This window comes from Cyprinus carpio, chromosome B23 (assembly GCF_018340385.1).
Source record: "Cyprinus carpio isolate SPL01 chromosome B23, ASM1834038v1, whole genome shotgun sequence".
Classification (NCBI taxonomy): Eukaryota; Metazoa; Chordata; class Actinopteri; order Cypriniformes; family Cyprinidae; genus Cyprinus; species Cyprinus carpio.
This window is the reverse complement of record NC_056619.1, coordinates 1,007,496-1,028,762: the sequence shown is the minus strand read 5'-3', so window position 1 is coordinate 1,028,762 and position 21,267 is coordinate 1,007,496. Positions and strand designations below refer to the sequence as shown.

At 37.6% G+C, this 21,267-nt stretch overlaps 1 protein-coding gene across 1 annotated transcript in view; it reads right to left on the bottom strand.

Annotated features, from left to right (window-relative positions):
- The window catches only part of LOC109078374 (collagen alpha-3(IX) chain-like), a 30,637-nt gene extending 12,992 nt beyond the window's left edge, over nt 1-17,645 (bottom strand). The window contains exons 1-28 of the mRNA XM_042751328.1: nt 17,642-17,645; nt 17,453-17,528; nt 16,829-16,900; nt 16,279-16,314; nt 15,863-15,935; nt 15,699-15,752; nt 10,654-10,689; nt 10,390-10,413; nt 10,148-10,201; nt 9,724-9,777; nt 9,597-9,638; nt 7,914-7,970; nt 7,697-7,750; nt 7,542-7,595; nt 6,931-6,984; nt 6,764-6,817; nt 6,613-6,666; nt 6,462-6,515; nt 6,330-6,383; nt 6,197-6,247; nt 4,895-4,939; nt 3,790-3,843; nt 3,597-3,650; nt 3,331-3,384; nt 3,037-3,108; nt 2,696-2,731; nt 2,562-2,606; nt 2,441-2,473 (exon numbers count right to left, since the gene is read on the bottom strand). Of these exons, the coding sequence (XP_042607262.1) occupies nt 2,441-2,473; nt 2,562-2,606; nt 2,696-2,731; nt 3,037-3,108; nt 3,331-3,384; nt 3,597-3,650; nt 3,790-3,843; nt 4,895-4,939; nt 6,197-6,247; nt 6,330-6,383; nt 6,462-6,515; nt 6,613-6,666; nt 6,764-6,817; nt 6,931-6,984; nt 7,542-7,595; nt 7,697-7,750; nt 7,914-7,970; nt 9,597-9,638; nt 9,724-9,777; nt 10,148-10,201; nt 10,390-10,413; nt 10,654-10,689; nt 15,699-15,752; nt 15,863-15,935; nt 16,279-16,314; nt 16,829-16,900; nt 17,453-17,528; nt 17,642-17,645 (1,404 nt within the window). The remainder of the gene's footprint in view (nt 1-2,440; nt 2,474-2,561; nt 2,607-2,695; nt 2,732-3,036; nt 3,109-3,330; nt 3,385-3,596; nt 3,651-3,789; nt 3,844-4,894; nt 4,940-6,196; nt 6,248-6,329; nt 6,384-6,461; nt 6,516-6,612; nt 6,667-6,763; nt 6,818-6,930; nt 6,985-7,541; nt 7,596-7,696; nt 7,751-7,913; nt 7,971-9,596; nt 9,639-9,723; nt 9,778-10,147; nt 10,202-10,389; nt 10,414-10,653; nt 10,690-15,698; nt 15,753-15,862; nt 15,936-16,278; nt 16,315-16,828; nt 16,901-17,452; nt 17,529-17,641) is intronic.
- Between the last annotated feature and the right edge of the window lie 3,622 nt (nt 17,646-21,267).

The following is a 21,267-nucleotide window of genomic DNA, read 5'->3' as shown; positions in this document are numbered from 1 at the left end:
CCTCTCTCTTTGGAGTGTTACAAGCTCTTGGTGCATAAACAAGATCTGTAAAGTTGCAAAGACCAAAGTCTCAAACCCAAAGAGATATTCTTTATAAAAGTTAAGACTTGTCCACACCCTCCTAAAACGCCTCATTCTAATATGCCCCCACATTTACGTCACGATGTGGGAAGATTTGCATAACGCCGCCCAAATGTTCACGCCCAAAGAGAGAAGGCGTAACTTTTGTTTTCGCTGTTGCCGCTGGCGCCATGTTGTGGAGACGCTGTGTGTTTCATTGTGAAAGCGAAACTACTTTCTTTGGCCTTCCAAAAGAGGACACAACTAGAAATCAATGGTTAAGCTGTATTCACAACACTGTTCCAGAACAATTCAAGCCAAATATTCAGATGTGTGCAGTACATTTTACGGAGGACGAGGACTGTTTCCTGAGAGAGTAGCCTACAGTGTCTGTTTCTATAAAGTGAGGCAGTTCCAACTTTGCAAGTACAGTCTTCTGACTCACAGTCTGTAAGTATGTTTACATATTTAAAGGATTTGCCACTGATGATTCAAATGCGAGTTTTAAGCAGTGTAGAGCAGAGCTTGTTGTTTGTCGTTTCTCCGATCACAAATGCAGGCATGTTTTTATGTTTACGCAGCGAGATGCAACGCATAAAAAGGAAGTATAAATCATTATAGTCAGTAATTATGTTGCCACTGGATGCAACAAATGCCTGGTTGGTAATGGGTTTTATTGGTTTTGTCTCGTCGTGCCGGGAGACAGCATCACAGTATGGTAAGGGACGTAACATTTCCGTCACACGCTTGAGGCATTCAGCCAATCACAATGCACTGGATAGCTGGCCAATCAGAGCACACCTCTCTTTTCAGATCGATGAGCTCTATAAAAAATGACGCGTTCAAAAAGGCGGGGCATAGAGGAGAAACAATAATGTACAGTATGTGTAAAATAATTTTTTTTGTGAACCTTAAACCACATAAACACATTGCATTACATCAAATACACAAAATAATGTTCTTTTTAGCAATGTCATATGACCCCTTTAAATATAGCTCTTTAAATCGCCTGGTGAAAATTGCTGTATTTTATATATATATATATATATATATATATATATATATATATATATATATATATAAGCTCTTTAAATCGCCTGGTGAAAATTGCTGTATTTTATATATATATATATATATATATATCGCATCATATATTGCAGAAAAGCAAAATATAGCAACTACTGTTTACTTTTGGTAAGCCTTATTTGCTGCCTCATAGCTTCACATTATCTACAAGAGATTTCAGAAGATTTCAATGTAAATTCATTTATTTGTTGGTTAACCTGATGTTTTTTTTTTGGAAAACCTGATGTTTTTTTTTTTTTTTAAACATTAATTACTTTCTAAAATGAAATGTGATGTTGTGAGTAGATCTTTCAAGCTGTTGTTAATCTGTTTTTTTTTGTTGTTGTTGTTGTTTTTTTTTTTAGACTACTTGAGTAGATTACAACGGAGTTGATTTTTAGATGTTCATGTATTGTGCCAGTTCCATACCCTTAGGAAGGCTCTCAATATATATATATAATATAAATGTAAAAGTTCTCTTCACTACAAGTGTTGCTGGATTTTTTTTATTTATTTCTGTTGTGAGACAGTCATGGCCACGAAACAATTATTATATAGTATACACAATATAGCCTATTATTCTTTTCTGTGTGTTAATAATTAAAATGCTTTAATTCACACCTAATTTAAAACTACTAATTTTATTATTTTATTTATAATATGCTTATATGATAAGACAGATTGCAATAAGTGCTTACCTTATAATCACTAAAACCTGTCACTCCCACTTTGAATTGAAGTTCCATTATAATAAATAAGGCTCTGCAATGCACAATTAATCTCTTATTTACATTGCCTCTGCACTTTGTTATAATGCGAGGATTGGTGAGCGAGACAAAAACTCCAGTGTTTTAAGTGACGAGTGGATTCTGTCCAACTTAAAGGCCTCTGATTGGCCACTGGATTCCCTGGAGCCCTAAGCGTCCGCTTGCCTCGCACCTTTGGTGAAGTGCACCCCTGCCCTACCCACTGATCCCCAGCTGCACCGCTCATGACAAGGTAAATGTTTGCCATCTCGGTTCACCTGTCGGATCCCTGCCCACATGCAGGAATCTGGAATGCCCTTTGCTCCATTTCCATGATTTGTATGAAAAAACATCAATTAAACACAGCTGTGATCTGACTACAGGCACTTTTAATTACAAGTATAATAATAACTTAGTGTTTGTGTGAATTTGTAAATGTGACATACCGCATGGCTAAAAAAAGGTTTAGAGAAAAACAACCTGTATACTGGTTTTGAATACATTTTTCAAACAAAATATGCAAATAGTATGAAAACAGGAAAATGTAATACAATTAAATAAGATCTCACCTCTCCTTTCTGTCCGACGGGACCATAAGGACCCTGAAGTGAGAGGAAACAGAGTCTGTGTCAGAAATCGGAGGACTATCAGACATTGAGCTGCATGTGGCAAGAGAACAGCGTTACGTACCGGCTCTCCGTTCTCCCCCGGCAAACCATCACTTCCAGCAACTCCCTAAACACAGAACGGCAACATATGAAAACATGCATATATAATTGATCATCATATGCTTTCTGTCATCACACAGCAGATATTCCTCTTACCATGTCTCCTTTAGGCCCTCCAGCTCCAACTGGACCCTGAGAGAGAGAGAGAGAGAGACACAGAGAGAGAGAGAGAGAGAGAGTTATGTGTGTGTTTGAATGAAGAAGGCCAGAAAATACAGATCGGCTTTGTTCTGTGGCAGGAGCGCTGCACAGTGAAAGTCACCAGGACCAGATGTCTACTAAAATATAAGCTCTGCTCTTTACTGTCTCTGTGATTAAACCAAACTGAATATGTTTTGTCTCTGTTTTTAGAAAAGGAAAGTTGACGAGGAGCTTTTTTAGAATAAAGACATTTTCAAACAGTTTAACACTGAAAGACAGACAGATTTTTCACTTACCCGCTCACCGAAGCCGCCTCTGATTCCAGTGGGACCAGGCAGACCTGGGTCACCTATAGCCCCTTTAACACCCTGCACAGAAACACGAAACAGCCTGTTGTTCATCACATTCATAAACCACGGATCAGATGCTGCTCCCATGTGCTCAGCCCTCAGAGCAATGGTCAGATAATGAATGACATTTACTGTCGCCAAACACTTTCCTATGCCTTCAGAAGACCAGGAATATGAGGCGTTTCGATGATTAGAGTTTTTCTGTTGTGGCACTCAACGCGATCCCATAATGCAACTCACCTGGAATCCTTTAACACCTTGTGGTCCAGGGTTTCCAGCTATTCCAATGCCGCCCTGTTAAACAAGCACAAACAGTTCATGACATCCCTTCAGCTTGAGAAAGTCTGATGAACATGAAGAGTAGGATCAGCTGATGGACCTCCTTTACAGAAAAGCACATCAACGTCTTGTGCAATTTTATGTTACAAGTCTGAATTCAGACAAATTATTCAGAAAGAGGAGATAATAATAATAATCAGTGCTGCTGATGGTTTTGTAGTACTCACAGTCACACCTCTGGGTCCAGCCTCTCCTCTCTCTCCAGGGACGCCCATCTCCCCCTGTGGGAGCAGTCACACACATCAGTGCATCACACCTGACCTGTGTATGTTGTGTAGTCACAGTGCAGAAACATTGGCTGCCAATCTGAAATCTTACAGCATGCATTGGTTCGTATCAGGTCACGAGTCAGATACATACAGGTATACCTGGCTCTCCAGATGGCCCTGCTTCTCCCATCTCTCCTGGACTGCCCTGAACGGAGAAGGAATCTTGCATTATACACCACAGCAGTCTGATTCAGAAATCCAAAGACCATTGAGTAAAGAAGCTGGGATAGCTATCATGTTTAGCCGAAAGTACAGTGAGCAGATGCTAACAGATGCCTCTCTCCAGAGGTGCTTATCATTCCTAAACTGTCCATTTCTCGAGGACAGAGGAAGTTTAGCAACTAGGAAACACTGAAGTGTCATGAATTCCCATGCACATGTGTGTTACTTAACATTCCATCTTTGGGGTTGCACCACAAACTTCCACAGTGCATCTTATTTTATTTTTTTTTACATTTATTTGAAATGTTTCCATTAAGCAAAATCCACAGTGAGTGATCAGTAATACTGCTTTTTCAAATATGTCTCACATCAGTTCTTCCACCCTTTTGTCCGTCGAGGAGCTAGAACACGAGCAGCGGAAACAAGGACATACTAATAAGGAATGGAGAAGGTCTCTCAGAGCTCTGCTGTGAGTAAACTGAAGCCTGGCCAAGTGCTGCAGTAAACATAACACAAGGCCTTGCACTGGATGCACACATTTAGATGAAATATGCTACTCTTATCAAAGCAGTTAAGCACTCAGATGAAAGCATTGTCCAGTTATCCTCAAAGTTATCCTCAAAGAGTTTTTTTTTTAAATTTATTTATTCATTCCACTGTCTTCCAGTGTAATGGGCCAGTTTAATTCACATAAAAACACATTTTTGACTTGAAAGAGTGCAGTGGAATGTAAATACATAACTTGCTTCTTTTAACTCAAGCACTGTGTGTTTAGAACAGAGGGGCACACATTCATCTAGTGCAAGCTTACATAGAGAAACAATGTAAAAAATACATTCTGTATTTATACAATCTCACTGAGGATGCCTAATCTAAAAAAACAAAAAAAGTACCAAAAAAAACAATCTTTCTGAAAAATAAAAATGATTATGATGACAATTTGTATGTCTCTCTTATCTGAATCTATTTCACTTGTAATGCAGCTAAAAATGCCTTAGCTCTCATGAAAGTTGCAAACAGACTGATATACTTACAGCTCCTCCTTTGGCACCTTTTGCACCAGCTTTTCCTGGCAAACCCTGAATTACACACAGATAGATTTCCACTTGTTGTAAGTTGAACAATGATACAAATGCAAAACCCAGCAAACAAAACTACTCAAAAGCAATAAAGCACTCATATTTGATTATTAACAGAACAACCACATGATCTCCTAGATGAAATCTCACTATTTCATTTCACTGCCAATGCATTGATGAAATTAACAGTTGGATGTGCCAGAACTTTCTTCAGTTAAACAAGGAGAAAACTGAAGTCATTGCATTTGGAAACAAAGATGAAGTTTTCGAGGTGAATGCATACCTTGAGTCTAGGGCTCAAACAACTAAAAATCAAGTCAGGAATCTTGGTGTGATTCTGGAGACAGAGCTTAGTTTCAGTAGTCATGTCAAAACAGTAACTAAATCAGCATACTGTCATCTAAAAAACATTGCAAGAATTAGATGTTTTGTTTCCAGTCAAGACTTGGAGAAACTTGTTCATGCCTTTATCACCAGCAGGGTGGACTATTGTAATGGTCTCCTCACCAGCTTTCCCAAGAAGACCATTAGACAGCTGCAGCTCATCCAGAACACTGCTGCCAGGATTCTGACTAGAACCAGAAAATCTGAGCATATCACACCAGTCCTCAGGTCCTTACACTGGCTTCCAGTTACATTTAGGATTGATTTTAAAGTACTTTTACTTGTTTATAAATCAGTAAATTGTTTAGGGGAAAAATACACTGCAGATGTTTTCAATTAATATAAACCTAACAGAGCACTCAGATCATTAGGATCGAGTCAGTTAGAAATAACGTCCAACTCTCTAAACCATTAGGCCACATGCCTTTAGTTACATATGCCGCCCGCAGCTGGAATTAGCTTCCAGAAGAGATCAGATGTGCTAAAACACTAGTCACATTTAAATCTAGACTCAAAACTCATCTGTTTAAACTGTGCATCTATTGAATGAGCACTGCGTGATGTCTGAACTGATTGCACTGTATTTTGTATATAATCATTTTCTATTTTTAACTGTTTTAAAATCATTTAAAACCAATTTTGGATCATTTTAAAAGTTTTTAATATTATTGTTGTGATTATTTTTTACGATTATTTTCATTTCTGTTTATGTAAAGCACTTTGAATTATCACTGTGTATGAAATGTTCTATAGAAATAAACTTGCCTTGCCTCACCACTTCTTATCTATATTTAATTTTTTCTTTGCCATATTATATTTTTGTTTTGTGTGTTTGTTATTTGTATGGTGTGTTTAGTTAGGGGTTATACGTACAGGCAGGCCTAGGTCCTTTTCACCAGGTACTCCAGGTCTCCCAGCATCTCCCTGTCAACACAGCAGCAGCATCAGCGTCAGCATCACCAGAAATAAGGCCTAGACGTGTCTCTAAACAACCCAAGCTGATTACCTTTTCACCGTCCAGCCCTTGAGTGCCATCCTTCCCGTCCCTGCCGGGGATGCCCTGCGGTTCCACACACAGCATTATTATGAGCAAATCTAACGCTCCTCATAAGAGTCAGCAAACAAAACAGTTCCTCACCGGTTCTCCTTTAGGTCCTGCACCTCCAGGGAGTCCCTTGGGACCTATTTTCCCCTATTAAGAGGATGAATATCACAATCACTCTCAGGCCTACATTGAAATAAGTATGAAGGGCCTAGAAGAAACTATATCTAGCAAGTAATGTGCTTACTATCTCTCCTTTGGGCCCTTTGAAACCTTGCGGTCCTTTCTCACCAGCATCACCCTATTCAAAGACACACGCAGCAAACTGTTTATGATTTTATTATTTATTAACAGAAAAAACACTTTAAAAAGCTTTAAAGGAGTGACGAATCACTCACAGTTTTTCCAATGATGCCAGCAATTCCAGGTTTTCCTCTGAAGCCCGGCAATCCCTGCACAGAGAAGCAGAAGCACAGCTGTCTGGACTCGGCAGAGGCTTGTTCTTTTGTTCATGTGATCTATATTTCAGTAAGATGTGTGGCGTGTGATGTTACTGAGGTCTTACTCTGTCTCCTACTGCTCCCACCGGCCCCTGCAGTCCTCTCAGCCCTCGAGAGCCCTTTAACACACCATTACACACAAAACATCAACGGAAGAAGAGACAAGCTACTGAAATCTGGACACACAACGTGTTATATTCTTTACATTTGAATAGAATATGTCACTGTTTATTTTGACCAGTTCTATTCTAGTCTGTTCTGTTCTTCTAAAACTATTTAACACTGGGGTCCTTTATCATTTAATAAAAGAAATGAACGAGAAGTTGATTCTACAGAAGTAGCAGGTGTAAACAGAGCTTCTTCACATTAATGTCCAATATCTGACAACTGTTTTATGACAGAATTGTTACAGGCAGTAATATCTGATGATGTGAAATATTGCCTATATCATGTACATAATACATATAAAGTAATTCATAAAACAGAGCCGGTTTTGACATGTTAGTTGTATAAGAGTGTGTGCATCTTATAAAATGAAAATGTTATTTGCAAAAAATGTTAGCTGCATTACTTAACATTAAAACCTATTTCTATTGCTACTATTTTTCCTTACGGTCTTTGAATCCCAAACTAAACAGGAATTAGTGAGATATTCATGAGGTGAGGTCAGCCGCACCTGTAAGCCCACTGTCCCTGGGATTCCTGGCGGCCCCGGCGGCCCCTGATCCCCCTGATGGGAAGACACAGCCACACAAACACATTACCAACAAGCTGCTCACTGCTTCCACTTCATTCAGAGCAGTGTCTCTGCATGTCGCACGCCCATCTCACCTTCTCTCCGTCTTTCCCCAGCTCTCCCTTACTCCCTTTATGACCTGTGTGACCCTAAACCAAAACACAGAGGCAGAACAACAGTTTGTGAAAGAAACAAGCGTTTTATCGTTATATTATGTCAATGTTTAGCAGCTTGAGAGAGATAAACAGGCAACAGCAGAGACAGTGATTCTGCTGGAAAGCTGCTCTATGTCGTTTTGTTGAGATCAAGTACCTTGAATCCAGGCATTCCCGGGGGTCCAGGAGGACCCGGAGGACAGATGGCCGGACACTGCAAACAAGACAATGATGCAATCAATCTGCATGCAAAAACTCACCATTATAGCGATTAGCGGTCCCTTTTTATTATTATTATTGTCTTCCTATTAATGCAACAATGCAAGATAAAATCAGAGTTATTTGATTTCAGTGGAAGAAAAGTAATAAACAGATTGGTTTTAGGTGGCGATCTTTCTTCTAATTAAATCGTTAGCTAGTGTGTTTTTCATGTTTATGAATGATCTTTCATGATTTAATTGTTTTTCATTGACACCTTGAGAAGCTTTTAATTGGGCTGTTATAAACCATTAATATTTGTGGTGCTATGCTCAAGTCACACACAGACTTCAACATTCAGCACGTGAATCACAACAATGGTAACAATTCAATTTGACATTTTTATCTAATTGTAACAATAACCATTTTATTTGCTCTTTTTGTTGTGCTACTACTGACACAAGATCTTTTTTAGAGTCAGTGAGTAGCTATACTAAGTCATGAGTAAACCTAAAGTAAAGGATCAAGTTTGTTTTTAGTTACTAGAACTCTGGTGTAAGTAAACTATACTAAATAAGCATTTGTCAGTACAACATACTATATATTTTACTTAGTTTTAAGGCAATCGGTATGCATGCTTTTTTTAAGTGAGCCCAACTAATTCGATTTTACAGAAAGATGTCTGTACATACACTGAAAAAAGTGAAAGGACCATTTATTTTGATTGAAAAGCATGATTTCCATTTCAACCTGTTTTGTTTAGTTTGCCTAAAATCAAATAACACTCCCCATAGAATAAATGAAAATAAATTATTTGGTTTAAATAGTATTTTTGTGATAATGTGGAGAACTAGCGTCACAGTAAACATCAAGAATTTAAAATATTAACTGAAAATTCTTGTTTAAGTGAAATCAGGCTGTAAAAAGTTGACCTACATATATTGATCTACAGTCAGTTATGGGTTATGTACGTCTAAAAAAATATATATTAAGTATGGTACACTGATCTTTGTGGTCTACAAAAGGAAATTGTTTTTCTCTTCTGGACTTGATTTCTTTGCTCTTAATGATGTAACATGCAGCCTAGTAGCGTGAATGTGAATTAAACACGTGCTTGAAAATTCTTCGAATTTGACTTAACAAGGAGGGTAACCATTCGGAAATGAAGTATTATTATTATTATTATTTGAAAAGGGGAGGCTTGGTAGTGTTTAATGTTCAGTTGTGGGGAGAGTTGAACAGTTTCTGTGCTGAAGATGAGGATGAGGACGGCTACAGAAAATCTGTGTGCTGCTTTATGTGTGATTGCTCGTGAAAAGTTTGTTGACTAGCAGTACTATCTTATAATTCAGTGATGTGACAAATCGAATGAATGAAAACCTGTCAGTGAACCATGTAAAAGCATTTTGAGACATTTGGTCAATTCAGAATAACTTAACACAGTGAATCGATGTAGAAGGACTGAATAATGTAAATCCAACATAATTTTTTTTTCAGTGATGGATTTGATGGTTTTTATTATTTTTAGTCTTTTTTGTTTTTTGTAATTTAATTTTGATTAATATTAAATTAGTTTGTATGAAGTACAGTATATTTTTTTCCAGTAGTTTTCATGTCAAAGTGGTAGAGCATCTTAACGTACCAGCAGATCTCCATTGCCTTCAGGAAGAGTTCCTGGGAGTCCCTAAAAAAAGAGGAAGAAGTATAGATGAGATTGAATTATTTGAATGAAATAAATGTGTTTTTGCCCTCTGAGTGCAGGTACTTACAGGAGGTCCGTCTGGGCCTGGAAGACCAGGGAGTCCTGGAAGACCCTCGGGGCCCTACAACACAAACCCAAGTCACTCTTCACAACACTCATCCTGCAGCTGTGCTGAAGCTGCTATTAACAATATCTTACAGACAGCTTGTCATTCAACCTGCAAATACACATCCAACCACATCTGATTCCTGATTTGAATCTATGTGTGCTTTTATTCTCAGTGGATTGCATCAAATTTCAGAGAATTCACAATCAAATGCCAGTTTGCAGCTCGTCTGACACAAATGTTTCATGCTTCATCTGCTTGTCTCTGTACTCTCTGCATGTCCAAATCGCTGTTTGTCCTTTGTGCACTCTAGTAGATCAGGAGCACCAATGTCTGCACTGTTTTTGCCGGCAAAGTGTGTAAAAGCCAGTGATCAGTCACTCACCGGCGGACCCTTAGGTCCTGGTCCACCTGGAAGTCCATTAGCTCCAGCAAGACCCTGAGATCAGAAAACACACAGAAATACAGATGCTTGACACTGGCTGCACATTTTCTTTTGTTGAGTGTCCTCACTAGATAACAAATCACCATAAGCCCACCAAGAGCCAGAGCAAATGAACCTTGAACTAATGACCGTTACTCGGATCATTCTTCCTCTAACTGTGGTTTTGGACGGGTTTCACTCACCAGAGCTCCTGGTCTGCCTCTGCCCTGAGGATGACAAGAGAAGACAACTTAAGACAAGTCACTGACTGATATTACATCATGATACTGCACTCTTGCTGTACAAATGTTTTGTGAATGTAGGTAATGACGGTGGTCTGACGACTGAGAAAAAGATGGTGTGGGCTTGAACTGGAGATCATCTTATTGTGCTGTGCTGTAGCACACATGCTGAAACGTCATATGACTTTTGTGTTTACTGTGGATTTACTGATGCTTGGCACCTACAGGGGGTCCATCCGGTCCGGGAGGTCCTGGGTCACCCTACAACAACACACACAAAACAATGTTCAAAATAAAAGTCTGAGATGGCAAGCTGAGAAAGCAGCAGAACTGTATCATGTTGAAGAGTACTGCTTGTACTCTTCCTTTTTGAGGTCAATTATTCACTAGTTTTAATAGAATAGAATAAATAGAATAGAAATGAAACAAATAATTTAAACTGATAGAATAGAATATAACAGTATAGAGTAGAATAGAATAGAATAGAAAACAAACTGAAGCGTTTAAAATGAGAACTGTAAGCCACATATTTTCAAAAAACTTAAGCATGTGAATTCTTACAGTTATATAAACATCCCTAGAGTCTGCACACTACTACACTTGTGTATGACTGAGGTTTGTTACTGTTCTGTGCACATCATCCACTATTTCAAGCACGTAATCAAGCCACTCCTCTTTGAAACATGATGCCGTTTTATTTCACACAAAGTCCCTTTCAAGGAAAGTCCGTTCACTCGCCGGCCATATTAACAACGCCTTCGGGTAGCTCAAACAAGACCAAGTCCTATCTAAATGAATTGGGGAATCCTGAAATCTCAAAAACTGCTTGTTGAAGTTGTAATTAAATTACATATTTCAAATCAGCAACAAAATCTGAAATGAACTGCCCCTTGAATGTTGTTTCTTATTCTCAAATAGTTTATTTTTCAGGCTAACCAGCCAATGCGCATGGGCAGTTATAATGCGCTTATGACTGCACATGTGCATTGGCTGGTCTAGCCTCAGGCTTCTATGGGAACCAGAGCTACTAACGGCTGCTGCAGTGATTACCAATCAGCGATTGGCTCTTTCATTTAGAAGGTGGTTCGATTCCATGATATTGTGTGTTGCAGTTTCTCCAATTCATAAGTATAGGAGTGAACGTCTTTGTATTTGTTTCACAAGTCATTGTGTTGGCTCTCGTGTTGAGCTATTTCATTCACAACAATTAAAGTATTTAATTTTTACAGCGACTGATTTGGCTCACATCATTCTCTTTCTATAACTCTAAAGCAACACCAACTTAGCAGTTTGCCTGAGCATTGCAATTATTTTGTTTTTCCCAACTCATTTTTGCGTTTGCACAGCATATTATTCCTTCTGCGCAGCCATGAGCACCATAGATGTAGGCCTGATCACCAACAATGTTACTAAAAATACTTGAATTCTTTACACACCCACCCCAGATAGCAACATAGTGTTGGCCCAGATCTGGCCCACATGTAGCGTGGAATGATGGCACTTGGGCGGACCGCTCCTGTTTGCAAGATCTGGGCCACAAGCAGGCCATAGCAATGCCACATGTCAGGCAAGAGCAAAGAAATAAACCAAAATGTATCCTTGTAGCGCGGCTGATACAGAAGAGCGTAAGCGGCTTGCGTACTAGTCAGATTTGTCAAAATGGCTCCGCTGATTTGGAGAGACACAGAGGAGAGGAATTGTTGAATAAAGTCGTTATTTTTGTTTTTTTTCGTGTACAAAAAGTAAAAGTAGTCGCTTCATAACGTTACGGTTGAATCACTGATGGCGGATGGAGTATTCTGACGATGCTTTTCACACTTTCCTGGACCTTGACACTGGTATTTATTTGGCAGTCTATGGGACAGTCTCAAGCCTCCCTGTTTTCATCCAAAATATCTTAAATTGTGTTCCGAAGATGAACTAAGCTTTTACGGGTTTGGAATAACATGGGGGTAAGTGATTAATGACAAAATTTTCATTTTGGGATGGAGTAACCCTTTAAATCTCTGAAGATCTCAGCAAAGGAGGATTAAACAATTTCACAAACAACATTTCCATCTTCACTTATTACTAACCAGACAGACTTTATTTCTGGTAGAAGTCTATAGAGGTCCTTATTGAGAATTAACAGGGGTTTAAATCTAACGTTTGTTGCATTTGAAGTCACCATACTGGCGATTGATGTTTCCATTAGCTGGGCTATCTTTGAAGTAACCAAATGAAGCATCTCAATGTGATTTTCTGTGGTTTTATGACAGGAACTAATTCACTCAGTTTCATACATTTTTTTTGTTAGGGAACAATCGCACATAATTGTTATACTAAATTATAATGCTATATTTGAATTTGGTTTTTTTTTTTAGTATAGTACTTTATTACTATAAATACAGGACTGGGGAGGTTAATTTTAAAATATGTTTCACTGCAGAATGTGCAGATTGCAAAATACACACTCTAAAAAAAGTCATTTGTTATGTATTTTTAGATTACTCAAATTTAATCTAAACACTTTTGAATGCTTTTTAATACTAATAAGGTATGTAACACCAAGAGTCCTCTTGAGAAAGAACATATATATATATTTACAAAATCAGCTTTCCACAGCATTTCTTAGAAAGGGAAAAGGCAGTTAATAATAATAATAATAATAATAATAATAATAATAAAAATCTTGAAACAAAATCATCCCGTTCAAAAGTTTGCAGTTCACCCTCTTGAAACAAAATCATCCCGTTCTGGAGAATCAGTGAATGTTTTCACCTTTTGTAATAGTTGTGTTTGAGTCCCTCAGCTGCCCTCAGTGAAAAAGATGAATCTCAAAATCATACAGTCATTGTTGGACAGCAGAAGATGCTGGAAAACCTGAGAAAGTGAGGAGCTGGAGGATTTTTCTGAAGACCAGCGGACAGAAGAACTGCTCAGGATGAACACAGGACTCATGAACAGCTATCACAAAACATGACAACAGTCCTACAGTTTCTATAAATTCAGTTATTTTGTCTTCTGGAGTACAGTATCTAAACATCTGTTGTGTAAATCGCTTATTCAGGACAATACTAAAATAAAGTTTTTATGATCCCTCTAATTTTGTTTAAAAAAGTTTACAATTTTGCATATTCTGCAAGGGGTATAAAATATGCTTTTGCAGACCGTCAGATTCTTAGAATCTTCAATTGTTCTTTCCACTAATTGCCCGATACAGTTTACATTAATGTTTAAATGAAGTGGTTTAAATTATGATTTTGAGAGTCACTTTGGTCATCTAAAATACTTTTTTGATGTAACTATAATGTGACTACCACCCATTTAAAATGTAACATTATTATTTTTAACTCATACAGTATTTTATATTTCAAATACATAACTAAGTTACACATGGTCCATTACTACATTACAAAAGTACTCAGATGATCTACTTCTGCCTGGATTCTGAAGCACACACTACCCTTTACTATCCCATGAGGCCACAGCAGTGAAGCCACACAACTAACGCTAGTAGGTCATGTGACATTGACAACATGGTGGATGTAGTATGTCCAAATTTCATTCATACTACACACATTCATACACAGAACATGCTTCTTTAACGGTTGTGAATTAAGCCCAACACAAATGTAGCACCTCCTCAGACAGTGTGCGATACAGACGCACTGTGAGTCTGCTTAGACACACTGTTTATGTGTCCGTCTTCAGCGCAGTGCAAACCAGTGGAAATCAAACTGTTGAAACTCCCCACATTATTGAAAAAATAAAACCCTATAAAGTATTATCATTTTTTTATATTGTTCAAATTTTCTAATCTTGCTCAAAAACACATATCTTTACTCTCCCCATTAAGTCCCATGGGAAGTAGAGTTTCAGTTGTCAACATCCAAATCATTGTCAAGTTCCTATTGGTTCACATTCGCCCTACATAATGTCATCTAGCAGACTGCACATTTTAAATGTATTATTACAGTGTGTGTACCATATTTAAAATATATTATATTTTATATGTACTTATTAAATATATATATATATATTTAGTGTGTATATATATATATATATATATATATATATATATATATATATATATATATATATATATATATATATATATATATATATATATTTTTTTTTTTTTTACAAATACATATGCCAAAATGTTACCCAATGTAGGTAAATTTTTGGCTTTTTACAAATATCACCATAAACAAAACATAAATAAGCTGTAATATGAAAGATCAGTTTTCATTTAAGATAAAAAGAAAAAACATTTGTAAGTCAATGTTTAATTTAGTTTAATTAAGAAAGCTTCTTTTTAAAATATGCATCATGTTTTCTGTTATGTACTAACTGTAAATACATTTACATGTAATTATTTAGGCGATCGGGATTTCACCAAGTACAACATGTTCCTGGATCAACATCCTTGTGGAAATCAACAACATTCCATTCAGCCAATGAGAATTGAGATATAACTTTTCAGGAAATATCTGTTTTAGGCCTACAGTCAGGGTTAGGTGCTTCTATACTCTTGTTAATCATTTCCTACTGATTTTAGGAATAAAATATGGGTGGGTTAGGTTTAGGGGCAGGGATTGGGTTAAGTCTATATTTTTGGACAATAATGTTGACCCAGGATCATCAAAAGATGTTGTTCTAGGAACATGTCTTGCTTGGCAAAATCACGACGACCAGTTATTTAGCAGATGCTTTTATCCGAAGTGACTTACAAATGATGACAGTAGAAGCAATCAAACTAACAAAAGAGCAACATTATGTGAATAAATAAATAAAACAGAGAAATTTCCAATTTCTGCCATTTCTGCCATCACTAAAGCTATTTCCTACTAGATTTCTTATTTACAAAAATGGAGTGGCATTTCAAATTCAACAAATACAACTTTGAACATCTGCATCTGAGCATTATTTGATGAGACAAACATTATTTTTCTATTGCTGTCAAACAGTTCATGCCGTATGTTGTGCAAACACATGGTTTCCACAATAAGACATCACATATACCCACAGCTCAGTCTATCAACCACACAGAGTTACAGCGATTCCTGCTGATTCCAAGAAACTAATGAACAGAAAACCTGTGCTGGGACGGCTTCACATTCCAGGCTGGATTAGAGAAAACTCCCCGTTAATCTACAGTCAGCTGATGCTCATTAAATCTGCTGTGGGACAGTTTAGGACCGCAAAATATAGCTTGGAAAAAAAAAAACTACAAGAGTATAATGCATAGAGACTCGAGCACTCAAACAAAACTGAGAGTCACTTACTGCTGCTCCTGGCGGCCCATCCTTGCCTGCTGGACCGTCCAGACCGGTCAAACCCTGCAGAACATGACATTTTTCAGGACCAGGGGACAAGTATGTTTAGTGCTTAAATGATTTCTTTGCTTTATAGAGAAAAAAAAGAAGACACTGAAAATGCTGTGACTCACATCCACACCAGGGAGGCCAGGCAGTCCCGGGCTCCCTGCGGCCCCCAGGTTTACCTGCTTTACCCTTCGGGCCCTGCAATCAGAAGAAAAATGCCTTACCCAGTACGATTCTGTGTTTACATGTTATTTATTGCATCTAACAGCGCAACCAGAAAAAAAGCACTGCACAAAGTCTTTGGAAGGGACTAAGGATGAGGTTAAAGCATGACACTCGACTGGTCTGTGTTCCCCTGCTCTACTGCATTATTTACACAAAATCTAGATAGAAAAGCACTGTCAGAAACATCATCAGAGATATGAAGTGAGCAGCCATTTCTACTTCTTTAGCATTGTGATGCATGTTAAATGCAAAAGCAAAGTACACTTGCAAAACCAGTGCTTTAAAGTATTAGACGTGAGCACATCCAGATACTCACAGGCTTTCCAGGAAGTCCAGCAGGGCCAGGTTTACCCTGCACAGATGACAATCACTTAACGTTAGACTTATAAGCCCTAGGTGATCATGTATTTCTGTTATAAAAGCTTGTGCTGTTCTGAGCTGAATAACACTGGGGCTGGAGGGGGCTGGGAAACTCTAGACGCTCGTGTTTGATTTGAGGCTGAATGAATGGGCTCTCTGTCACTGCACCACTTTCGTCTTACTGAGGAAACATTCACTGCTTTCAACGTTTGCATGCGTAAATTCCTGAGAGGTTTTCCTTTACCATTAACAGCCTGTCTAAAACAGTCAAGACATTACTGTTCACACATGCAATATAATGAAGGTCATCTGCATGAAAGTTTTAGATTATTGATGAGAGATTTTTTTTGTTTAGTTCACAGAATGAAAATCTTTTCAGTCATTTTTCTGAATTTTGAAAATTACTTTTTCTCCGTCATTTGTTTCTCACCTAAAGTGTGGAACAAACACACGTATATAAAGAAAACAGTATTTATAATAGATTAACACATGAAGCTGGAACTCACGTCGATGCCGTCTTTCCCTGGGGGTCCCGGCGGCCCTGGCACTCCAGGTGCACCCCGAGGACCTGGCCTTTGCTATAGACATAAACCAAACGAAATCTTGAATAAGAATAATCAAAAACAGAAATCACTGTAAATAAATGAAATGCCTCCAGTGTCAGTTCTCAGCTCAAAATGTCAGGTGTCTGAGTGAAGCTAGAGTTTAATCTGTTCATAAATGAAAATGAACTAGTAACAATGTGATTTGCATTGAAATGCTATATACTCAGACAGAAAAAGACCAAGGTGAAGAACACAACAAATGGCAAACACTGCAAAGATCTCACAAAGATGCTATTGTGCGACGATCAAAATTCACATTTTTTGTGTGTTGTTAAATATTTATTTTTTGTTTTTTTTATGTTAAATATAAACAGATTTATTCATGTAAAAAGTTACACCAGCAAAAGTCATTTTAAGGGTCAGGTAGAAACGATTTTACTTTTACAATATACACATTACAGTCAGTCCACAAAGCCTTTGTAAACGAAAACACGAACACAATTCATCTGCTGTCATGGATTTAACAAACTGATGTGATGTGATATTGTTTCCAGCTGCGCATCAGGCAGGTCTTTGTGGTCTTACCTGAGCGAGAGACGACGTGAGCAGCTGGAAGAGGAAGAGTAACTGAAGCGCTGAGAACACGGCCATGGCTCCTGCGCTCCTCAGCCCTGTGCCCTGTGCTGCACGCTCTCAGTATGAATGCAGATAAAGAGCAGGAGTCCGGCGGAGGGGGCGGTCAGCTCACTCCCAGACCAGTCGAGAGATGCAAACCCATCCCACGAGAAACACACACACGAGCGAATTACACGCGGTCTCAACTGGCATGTTCTCAGTACTGGCAATTAAAACATGTAGCCTACTAGACAGTAATGCTGGTGATTCTAAGTTCTCATGAGACGTTTTTTTTACAGCATACTCTTCTTATTTTTCATGGAAGACTGGATGTATGTAATTGATATGCCTCTTGAAAATAAAATGTTGAGATTTTAACTATTGCGCCAGTTGTTTTCATCCTACAAAATACAAATATCTTACGATTTATTGGTATTTAAATTTAAATAGTTGTAATGTTGAGTGATGAAAATCACCTGCCACTGCAAATGAAAAATGATACTAAAGGTTTTGTGCATAAAATGTTTTTATAAATGTTCAGAAGTAGTCATCTTATTATGCAAAGCAGAGAGAGAGAGAGAGAGAGAGAGAGAGAGATAGTAATCTTATTGTGAGAGAGAGAGAGAGATCCGGTCAGATTTTTTTAAAAAATATATATATATAAATAAAATTGTTTTTACGGGCCAACAGCGCATAGGACAGGTTTTATAGCTTACCCGATTTCTCTATGGTTATAATAATAATCATAATGTTAATAATAAATAAATGTTAGGCATTTGGCCCAGGCGGCAACGTCCGGTCCCGAGATGGGCCGACCGAACCGTTCAGTCAAAATCATCACCCATCAGAGAGATTGCAACACGAGCTAATGTTCAGTAAAAGCTGGATAACAGACCAAAGGGAAGGCAGTGCAGAAAAACGTTAAGAAAGGAAACAAAGGGCTTAAGTCCGAGGCTGCTTAATGTGTAAAATTAGCGGAGCTCTTTTCAAAAGGTTTAAATTCGGCTGCTACACAGCAAAATCCCCAGTGTTAATTTAACACTCTGAGTGTCGACTCATATAAACACTGAAGCAGTGTTAAAAGTAACACTTGAGCAGTGTTAAAGTTAATGAGATAATAAGGTGATTGAGTGATGATTGATCATTATTGAAGACACCTGATGTTAACAAGCAGAATCACCAAATAAGAAAATCACAATTTGTGTGTCACCATTATAGTGGTCAGTATTAGCTTTAGTTGGGATCTTGAACCTTAAGTGGTTAACTTTAGGTTTTGTGTGACTGTGGTAACTGAGTTATAACAGACAAACCAGAGGAAATGTTGTCTTGTGTTGTTGGTTGTGTTTTGGGTCTGAATACTTGAGTTGGATTGTCTTTATTTATTGCGTAAGTTAAATGAAAAATACAAGACCTTGCATTTTGTCCTAATCAGACAGATGCTTTTAAAAGTTACAGCTATATGGTAAGTTTTTATTTAGACACACAGACATCAGGAATCAGCGTGAGCATCACAACAATGGTGACCATCAAAAAAGCATGTTATAGCCAATAAAAAACTCATCCTTTTTAACTTTTTATTCTAACTATATTTTATGTAGTTTTGTGATGTTCAGAGTTGATCTGTTTATCTGAATTATGCTGTTTGTCCACCGTTGTTTAGATTCATACACTGATTCTTGATGTCTGTGTGTGCCTAAAATAACGAATCTTGAAAAAGAAATCAGAACAGTTTGCAAGGGACCCTTACAAAATGTAAAGCAGATACAGACTTTTTCACTGTGTCATCAAAAGTTGTTATATTCAATCAAGGAAATATAACTCAGAGAAAAGACTCTGAGTGAGTTCAGTGATTCAGATCACATAATGATTACATTAAAGCATAATCATCATCACCTGATGACTTTCACTCTCGGTTTATCTGTTTGTTATAACTCAGTTATATCAGCCAAATAAAATTTAAAGTTAAAAAGTCAAGGGTCAAGATCCCAACTAAAGCAAACACTGACCACTATAATGGTGACACACAAATTGTGATTTTCTTGTTTAGTGATTCTGCTTGTTAACATCAGGTGTCTTCAATAATGGTCAATCATCACTCAATTAATCACCTAATTATCTCATTAACTTTAACACTGCTTCAGTGTTACTTTTAACACTACTTCGGTGTTTATATGAGTCCACACTCAGAGTGTTAAATTAACACTGGGGATTTTGCTGTGTAGATAGTCATATATTACATTAAAACATTGAGCACCCATACAGCAGGCTACATACGTTTAAAGTATGTAATTAACATACTTTACTGCAGAGTCAAGTGTCATGGAGGAGGACATGGTGGGAGAGACACCCTGATTCAGATGCTTCCAGTTTCTTAATAATGTAGCTCTAATTAACTATTAATTAACTCTTAGGATAGGAGGAACCTGTGCCTGTCACACACACACACACACACACACACACACACACACACACACACACACACAGGAAGATAGAGAGACCACACTCACACACATAATTTACATCACACACAAACAAATGCACATGCAGCACAAACTAGCAACACTTCAGCATACTTTAATTCATAAATAATTACAGTTAAAATGACACTTATTTTTTACAGTGTTTATAGTTTTTGCTATATATTCTATTTCCTTTTTTGCTATTATTACTTGCATGTATTCATGTGTATTCCAATGTTGAGAGCAGTCAGTAAGAAAAATCTTTTGCTGCAAGGTTTTACATCATATACTGTATTCATTAACTAGGACGTTGCTGGAATCATTACAGCCAGAGACCTCTCGTTTTCCAATACCAGTGCTTTGAGGAAGGATTTTACAGTAGGCCTAGCAGAGACACTGAGGAGTATGTTAGAGTTAGGAAAACCCCGACAGACAGACAGTGACAACAAATAACAACATACTGTAGAGAATGACAGCAACAGCAGACAAATGGCAATGTTGTATGTGGAGTTGTTTAATCAGATCTTGACAGATTTAATGTCTTCTTTTATTTCAGTGGATTTCATCGGCTGCAGTGAAGTTCTTGTTTCTCTTTCATTCAGTGATTCTGCTTGTTAACAGCAGCTGTCCATCTCTAAAGCACCAACATCACTTAATCACAGAATTATCTTTAAGGAGAATAAATAATCAACTGAACTGTATTGATGTTTTTTTTGTTTTTTTTTGTAATCTTTATTTAAAGACAGTAACTGTGAAGTTGATGCAGTGATAATCTCTTTGTTAAGTACTTCAGAACATACATGTGTGCTTTAGCCGACGATGAACTGCAGGGAGTTAAAATTGTTTTTAGTGCTTTACTATTACACATTAAGTTTTTGCAGTTTTATACTAATAAGTATTCATTCTCAGTGGACTCAAATGAAATGTTAACCAAATGTTTACACACTATCACAGCTATGACAAATCTCAATTGTAGTTAATTTAGTGAATTGAATTTCACAACAAAGGTTCTAATTTACTGTAAAATATCTGTAAAAGTTCACAGTTGCTCTTTTAATTTCACTCCCATTCATAAACATTTCTTCTGTAATTTTACAGTGATAGCTGTAATAAGCTGTAGTGTGCTGAGAAAACACATAGGCCTACAGAAAAAATGTTGAAAGTGAAGGTCATGAAATTTGCCAAGTATGGTAACCCATACTCGGAATTGGTGCTCTGCATTTAACTCATCCAAGTGCACACACACAGCAGTGAGAAGTGAACACACACCCGGAGCAGTGGGCAGCTATATATCCAGTGCCCAGGGAGCAACTGGGGGTTCAGTGC